A 7,406-nucleotide genomic window follows, 5' to 3' on the forward strand; every position below is an offset into this window, starting at 1 on the left:
CCCCCCCCCCCCCCCCGCGCGGCCTTCTCCCTTTCCGCACGCGCGCATCCACACACCTCTCTTTCCCCCCCTGGCCCCTGCGCCCTGTGCCAGGCGCCCCACGCCCAAGCGCCCTCACCCCGCGGGTTCCCTGCACGCCGCACAGGCCAGATGGTGTCGCTCACACCGTCGCAGTTCTGCCGCGCGGCGCTGCACTACCGCCGCGGGCGCCGCCTCGATGCGCCCCTCACCTCGCTCTCGCTCGCCAAGCCCGCAATCTACGAGGCGGACGGCGAGCACCCCCTGCAGCCGGCGCCTGAGCCGCCACCGGCGCAGCCGATGATGCGGCGGCTCGGCTGGAATAAGCTTGTGCTCGAGCCGGAGCACCTCGCTGACCGCGTGGGCGACGCCTTGTCCCGGATCGACGCGCAGTACGAGCTCGCAGAGCGGCGCGCGCCGCCGCGTGCCGCGCAACCGCCCATTCCCCCCGCCGTCCGACGGGGCCTCCTCTTCACTAGGCTTGCGAGTGGCGAGAGCGTCGTCGTCTCCGCGCGCAGTGGCGACGTGGCGATGCGAGTGCTCGTCTCCGAGGAGGCGGACGGGCACTACTCCATCTCGTGCACGCGCCTCTCGGGCGACACATTCTCGTACCACGCCGCTTTCCGCCAGTTCAAAGCGGCGTTGGGTGAGGCGCTCACGCAGCACCCGCTGCAGTCGCGCGGTTTCGTGACGCCGCCGACCGGCGCGGCCCGCGGCGCGCTGCCTTTGGCGCGCGCACTTCCCGCCCTCACGGCTCCATGAACAATTTGGCCTCTTCCGATCGTGTGATTGAGCTTGGCCTCTTCCATTATTGCGCCGCGCCAGCCGACGCGGGCGAGGAGTTGCACCGCGGCGCTCCGCCCCTGCAGAGTGCATTTACCCTCGCGATCGTCGGCTGCGTGGCGCCCACGAGGCGGCGCATGGGCCGCCCGGCCCGCCCAGTACACACGAACACACGATGTTTTGCTTCGATGGTCTGTTTCGTCCTTGCCCCCTCTCTGTTGATTGTGCGTCTGTCTGCGGAGCGTGCGCTACTAGAGCTTTTATGGTCGCACTCCGTCAAGCGCGCACACCCTACAATAAACCACATCCACGACTCGCACCAATACATCGTTATGGGCCCGTGCGCCGTGGCCGTCGGTGGCGCGCAAGAGGTAACGGCGGAGGCTCAGGCCGCCCCTTCGTGATTCCAGCCCCCCCGCTCGCACTGTCCTCATGCGTCGAGGCTGTCCGCCGCCTCGGGGAAGGCGGAGGAGATGCACCCGATGCGGTCCAGCCGGTAGACCCGGAGGTTGACGTCGACGTCGCCGAGGTGGAGCTTGTTGTTGTCTCCCCCCTCGTAGTAGAGCAGCGTGTAGAGCGCTAGCTCGAACTCGGGCGAGACGCCGACGAACATGCCGGAGACGGGCTTGGTCTCGCCCTCCCACTCGAACTGCACCGAGAGGAAGTGCTCGGTGCCGTCGGGCGGCTCGTCGGGGCGCCGGCCGCGCCGCTTGGGCAGGATGTAGCCACGGTAGTCCAGGTGATTGCAGCGCTCCTCAAAGTAGAACTGGATCCAGTTGTGGAAGCCGGCTATGGTGATCCGGCCATCGGGCGTCGTGTCCTCCTCGCCCAGGAAGACGTGCTCGAAACCGCTGCTCGCCCCCTTGGCCTCGCCGCGCCCGAACGACTTGAACCACACCTTGAAGATTTGCTGTGCAAAGGCACGGCTCGACTTTGGCGCCTTTTGCTTAGCCTGCAGGTACTTCCAGAGGTATTGCCCCACAGGCTCCTCCAGGCATTCGTTCAGAAAGGCGTAGCTCTCCTCAACCTCGTGCGGGGTCAGCCGGTCCTCCACGCTCGTGCTGCGGGAGGAGGCGCGAGGAGGCAGTGAGGGGTGTGTGCGCGGGCAACCAACCGGGTAAGGGCGGCCGGGTGAGAGGGGGGGGGGGGGGGTAGGCGGGGAGGGCTGCAGGGCATGGCCGCTGCGCTGCGCCTGCGGTCGTAGTTATCGAGGAGCTGCATGAAGGCCCGGTAGGTATCGCGGCTGAAGACCTCCTCCTCGACCCGTTCAAAGAGGCGCTCCTCAGCGGCGTCCCCCCGCTCCCAGATGGTCTTGCCTCCGCCAACGTTGAGCACATAGTCCTTACCCGGCTTGAGGCGGTTGTGGTCCAAGTCCCACCTATAGGAGAGGGCGCTCTCATCGTCGCTCGGATGGTCCATCGCCGGCTAGACGGTCAGCCCGGCGCGCACAGCTTGGCGCAAGCGAGTTGAATGTCGGCGAGCTCCTCTGCAGACGGCTCGGTCGTTGGCAGCTGCTCAGTTTCTCCCTTGGAGCCGCGGAAGTCCTGAACCGCCTTTGGCGCCTCGGGTGGGCTAACCCGCGCGAGATGGCAGAGCTGGAAGTGCTCGAAGAGACCCCGTGCGTCGAAGGTCTCTGCCTCGTGCCCGCATGCTGCCCCGAGAGGGCAGCGCAAACGCGTGAGGGTCGCTTCGCGCCCAACTGGCGGTGTGGTGCGCGGCTTTTGCCACGGGGGGGGCTGCCCGCCAAAGACCGCCTCTGCCTTGTTGATGCGCGTCGATGCGACCGCTGCCGCCCCGCCGGGAGGCCCCGCACCCCACGCACCACCTGGCTTTGCTGCCGGCGGAGTAGCTGGGGCCGGCGCTGCGGCGGCGGCGGGCGGCGCAGCTGGCGGGGCCGCCGTTGGCTGATTCAGCAGCTCGACAGCAGCAATGTGGCCAGCCTTCTGAGCGAGGGCGAGGGGCGTGGCACCCCGGCTATCGGCGATGCTGCGATCGGCGCCGAGACGCAGCAGCTCGGTGACGAGCGCAGCGTGGCCCTTGCTGGCAGCACCTGCGGAGAGCGCAAGTGTTTCCGCGGCGCCACACCGGAGCACCTTCGAGGCTAGCTGTGGTTGCATGGTGTATTTGCCAAATACACCCTCTCTCCCCCTCCCATCCTCCCTCCCTCCCTCCCTCCCTCCCTCCCTCCCTCCCTCCCTCCCTCCCTCCCTCTCTCCCTCCCTCCCTCCCTCCCTCCCTCCCCCTCCCCCCTCTCTCTCCCCCTCTTTCTCTAATGAGTTCAGGGCGTGGATAAATCTACGCGTGGCGGCAGTGGAGCAGCGTGCGCGAGTCGAAGATGCCGCCCGTCTTCTTCGCATTGAGCAGTGCCGGATTGGCCTTTAGCGCAGCGACGACCGCGTCGACCTTGCCGCTGCTTGCAGCGACGTACACGTCCGGCTCCGCGGGAGTGGAGGCCTCGGCCGGCGTCGCGCTGCTGCGCCCCGACGAGGAACGGCCCGAGCTCCCGCTGCTCCGCCTGTTGCACCATACTTGCGTACGCGTTGGCTGAGTAAAGGGCAACGGGGTAGGTGGCAGGCGCGGACCGGCTGCTGTTGCTCTGGCGATCGGGCCGGAAGTCTGCACTCTCGACACAGCTGTAGCCATGCTCCGACGCCAAAGCGGCGCTGCCGCTGGCCATCAGCGCTGCCAACTCGGCACTGGGTGCCGCCTCACTGGTGGATGACTTTCGCTTGACCATGTAGGTTTTCGCCTGAGAGAGGGGATTGGGGCGACGGTTTTAGGGGCTCGCGTACGAATCACGCCGACGCGTGCGCTCCAGATGCTACTCCTTGCTGTGTGGCGAGAATGGCGAGTGGGGAGAGGGTAGCCCACCTTGTCGTCAACCAGAACGCCAAGGCCGCGAAGCTCATTGCGAAGCTCGTCCGCTCGCGCGTAGTCGCGTTTCCTCCGCGCCTTGATGCGAGCTGCGAGGCAGGCGTGCATGAGTGCCTCCCTCTCTGTGTCCATCAGAGGCATCGCCCTGCGCGCAGGTCGCCGGCGCAACAAGGGACGCGCGCGTCGCCGTTTTTCGTTCCCGTATCCCCGACGAAAGCCATCACGCGATGACGAGACCCGAGTACGGACGGACACCTCGTCGGCATTTTCTCTGGGGACACGGTCATGCACACGAGTACGTACTCTCTCACTAGTACGGGTGGGAGATACAAGTACAGCCGTACGCATCGCCCCGGGTCGGTCGGCGACTCAGTCAGCATTTTTTTCTACATTTGCGCCATTTCGTGCGCTGGCGCTATGTCCTCCGGGTCGACGGAGTCGGAGGTCGCTTCGTTGAGGAGCCTATGGGACGTGTGCATAGCGTCGTGCAGGCGGAACGAGCTTCACATGGGCCGGGGGCGGGCAGGGACGCGGCTGCTTCTGCTGCCGACTCCGGAGAAGCTTGGCTAGGATGGTGAGCAGCGGGATCATGAGGAGCAGGGTGACGGCCATCATGAAGCCGGACCCCGCGAGCATGCCGGCGATGAAGCCCGTGCTGTGCTCCATGGAGGGGTACACGGGCGGTGGCATCGGCGGCGGGGCGGGCGGCGGGGCGGGTGGCGAGGGGGACGACGGCGGCGCGCGCGGGACCGCGGGCAGCAGCATGTAGAAGTCGAAGTCGTCCTTCTCCCACCCCTCGGGGCAGTCGGCAGAGTGCGTCCACTCCACCCAGCACTGCTTCCGCTTAGTGTTGAAACCGTACAGAAAGAAGGTGCAGTTGCCGTAATTGGCGCAGCTGTCGGCACACTCCTGCGGCGTGTCCACGTCGCGGAGCTTTGTGTTTGCGCCGTCGTCGCACTCGTAGCCCGCCTTGATGCGATGGAAAGACGCGTCCGTCGACGCGTAAGTCCACTGGTCGTATGAAACATGCGTGTCGAGCTCAGGGCTGGGAAGAAGCGTGGATCCGCCGTCGACAGGCGTGTCTGCCGGCGAGTCGTTGAGCTTGTAAAAGTCGTACAGGTCAACTTCCCAGCCCTCGATGCACGTCTCGTTCGCCGTATACTCCTGGTAGCACCGCCCTGCCTTGTCACCGAACCCGCTCACAAAGAACTCGCATCCCGGGGTCGACTTGCACCGCCGGGCACAGCCGGCCGGCGTCAAGACATTCCCGAGGAGGGTGTCGTTGCTCAGGCACTCGACTGCGCTGGCGACTAGGTCGAAGGACGCGGATGTGTGCGATAGGTTGGCAAGCATGTATGTGTGTATGTATCTGAATGTGCGAGACGGGTTCGGACTATTTGCGGGGTGTGGTATGGTCCGACCACCTCGAGACCATACCCCCCCACCTGCTGACAGACCCAGCCTCCCGCCGACGGGACCATACCCCCCCACACCCACCCCCTCGCCCCACCGCCGGCCGCCTTACTGCTAGGCTCCAGGAAGGAGGCTGCAGACACCGACACGCACACTAGATACGCGCGGATGGCCGCCGTCTTCCACGCCAGCACCGGCCGGTGCTCGTCTAGAGCGCGGCGGCGAAGTTGGCAATCGCCTGGCGAGCGGCGGGCGCGGCACCCGCGCCGGTCGCCGGGCATGGCCGCCGCGCCGACCGCCCCGCGGGCCACCGCAGCGGCGAGGTCCTCCATCGGCATCGCCGTGCCGGCGGGTGCCCCTCCGGTGGGTGCCACCGCTCCGGTGGTCGCCTCGCCGGTGGTCGCCTCGAGCGGGTTGGCCGGCTGCGCCAGCGGCGCAATCTCGGGGGACGCAATCTCGGGGGACTTGTAGTACATCCCGAACTCGGCAGGTGGGGACCCTGTCCTCCTCCCATCCATCGACTGGGTTGAGGCTTCGTTTCTTTCTTTTTGGCCAGTCAGTCCCGGCCCACCAGTGGTAGTATTTACCACCAACTCCCTCTCGTTTGGCGTCCCTCCAGCTGCTCGATTTTCTCTCTTTCTGGCGTCTCACACCGCCCAATAGATAGATCTACTGACACCTCCTCCTCTTTACTCTCTACTCGAGTACTCGAGTACGGTCCGCCTTTGGGTATCGGGGTATGTTCGCAAGAGGCACATTCATCATTCTTTCATTCACGATCACGTGCGCCCCTGCCTGCCTGTGCCGGCCCGGCCGGCCGGGCTGTCGCATTTGGGAGGACCCGTTCCGTGTTCCACGGCGATTCCCTCCGCATTCTGTCACGCCGCGTCCTATCAAGTCCACCCGTGTCCTTCCGCTCACGAAGACGCGTCCGCGATCGCTCCAGACTTATCCCGGCGGGGACGGCCGAGTGATTCGAAGCCGAAAGCACTCACTGCCGCGTCGCATGCCCACGATGCTGCCGTCAGCGCTGCTGTTGGTCGCGCTGTCGTGGTGCTCTGCGGTTCAGGCGGCGGCGGCGCCACCGGCGCAAGCATCGCCCGCCTCGCCGCCATGCACCGACCCTGTCTCCGAAAAGGAGGGGCTGTGGACCAGCGCCTGTGTGCCGCTCAACTATGACCTTGATGGCCCGTACAATTTCAACCGGGCCGTCCCGAAGCTGTGTTGTTGCCCGGGTGCTCCCCGGTTGGAGGCACGTCCAACCACCGGAGTGATGACGCGCGCCGACATTGTCGATGTCCAGGTTTGCCGCGACACGTCCGTGACGACAACGCCAGGAGGGGATTGCACGTGGTGCCAGGATTCCCCATCCTACTGGATGGTCGAGCATAGTCTCGAATGTCGCACGTGGAAGTACATGGCAAAGCACCGGTGCAACAAGGACGCCTATTGGCAGGAGAAGAAGTTCTGCCAGGCGAGCTGTTATGCGATGGGCCTCGGATATGAGGGGGACAAGTGCTGCATGCCGCCTACCGTGCCTTCACCTCCACCGATGGCTCCGCTGCCCACGCCACCGCCGCCGCCACCCTCGCCTCCTCCACCGCCGCCACCACCCTCGCCTCCGCCGCCACCGCCGCCACCCTCGCCTCCGCCGCCGCCGCCGCCACCCTCGCCTCCGCCGCCGCCCTCGCCACCTCCACCGCCTCCACCCTCGCCTCCGCCGCCGCCACCGCCACCGCCCTCGCCTCCACCACCGACGCCGCCCTCACCTCAGCTGCTCCCACCGGCCTCACCGACGACGCCACCTCCGCTGATGCCGCCGCCCACCCCGCCCCCGCCAACGCCCCCGCCATCGTCGGCGCCAGCGCCCTCGTCACACACAGTGCTGCCGCCCTCGCCGCCACCATTCTCGCCGCCTTCGCCATTCCCACCACCTCCGTCGACGCCACCTCCCATGCCACCTCCACCAGTGCCGCCACCTCCGTCGGTGCCGCCACCCGCACCCCCGATGGTCCTTCTCGTCCCAAGTACCGGCGCGCACCTCAGCTCAGGCACGCAGACTGGCACAACAGCAGGCTCTCTGCAAGCGTTACCACCCCCAACACTGCCTCAGCCGTCCACACCGCCACCGCCACCGCCTCCGCTGCTGCCGCCTATGCCACCGCAGCCTGCATCGCCGCCCCCTTTGCCGCCACCACCCTCGTCACCGCCACCATCGGTTCCACCATCCTCATCGCCGCCACCTGTACCTGTACCTGTGCCGCCACCACCAGCGCTGCCCCCACCATCGTCGCCCCCACCCTAACCTCCGCCGCTAC

General features: G+C 66.9%; 3 protein-coding genes across 3 annotated transcripts in view; 1 reads left to right on the forward strand and 2 right to left on the reverse strand.

The window, feature by feature from the left end:
- The window catches only part of EMIHUDRAFT_468910 (hypothetical protein), a 2,041-nt gene extending 962 nt beyond the window's left edge, over positions 1-1,079 (forward strand). Inside the window, exons 4-5 of the mRNA XM_005779414.1 lie at positions 145-428; positions 498-1,079. Coding sequence (XP_005779471.1) covers position 145 — 1 coding nt within the window. The 3' untranslated portion in view covers positions 146-428; positions 498-1,079. The remainder of the gene's footprint in view (positions 1-144; positions 429-497) is intronic.
- Positions 1,080-1,231: 152 nt separating this feature from the next.
- On the reverse strand, positions 1,232-2,220 carry EMIHUDRAFT_73424 (hypothetical protein; the record flags this gene model as incomplete). Its single annotated transcript, XM_005779415.1, has 2 exons — positions 1,232-1,786; positions 1,912-2,220. 2 exons carry the CDS (start codon positions 2,218-2,220, stop codon positions 1,232-1,234), a joined length of 864 nt encoding a protein of 287 aa, XP_005779472.1.
- Positions 2,221-3,866: 1,646 nt separating this feature from the next.
- On the reverse strand, positions 3,867-5,019 carry EMIHUDRAFT_457237 (hypothetical protein). The gene is made up of 2 exons (XM_005779416.1): positions 4,214-5,019; positions 3,867-4,137 (listed from the first exon to the last, which is right to left on the reverse strand). The coding sequence occupies exon 1, from the start codon at positions 4,701-4,703 to the stop codon at positions 4,287-4,289; it is 417 nt and encodes a 138-aa protein (XP_005779473.1). The 5' UTR covers positions 4,704-5,019; the 3' UTR covers positions 3,867-4,137; positions 4,214-4,286.
- Between the last annotated feature and the right edge of the window lie 2,387 nt (positions 5,020-7,406).

Source organism: Emiliania huxleyi, assembly GCF_000372725.1.
Source record: "Emiliania huxleyi CCMP1516 unplaced genomic scaffold EMIHUscaffold_230, whole genome shotgun sequence".
NCBI classification, from domain to species: Eukaryota; Haptophyta; order Isochrysidales; family Noelaerhabdaceae; genus Emiliania; species Emiliania huxleyi.

What these genes read in the sequence shown, in the direction of transcription:
- EMIHUDRAFT_457237 (XM_005779416.1), bottom strand. Translation starts at nt 4,703, where the DNA reads ATGTTTCATACGACCAGTGGACTTACGCGTCGACGGACGCGTCTTTCC.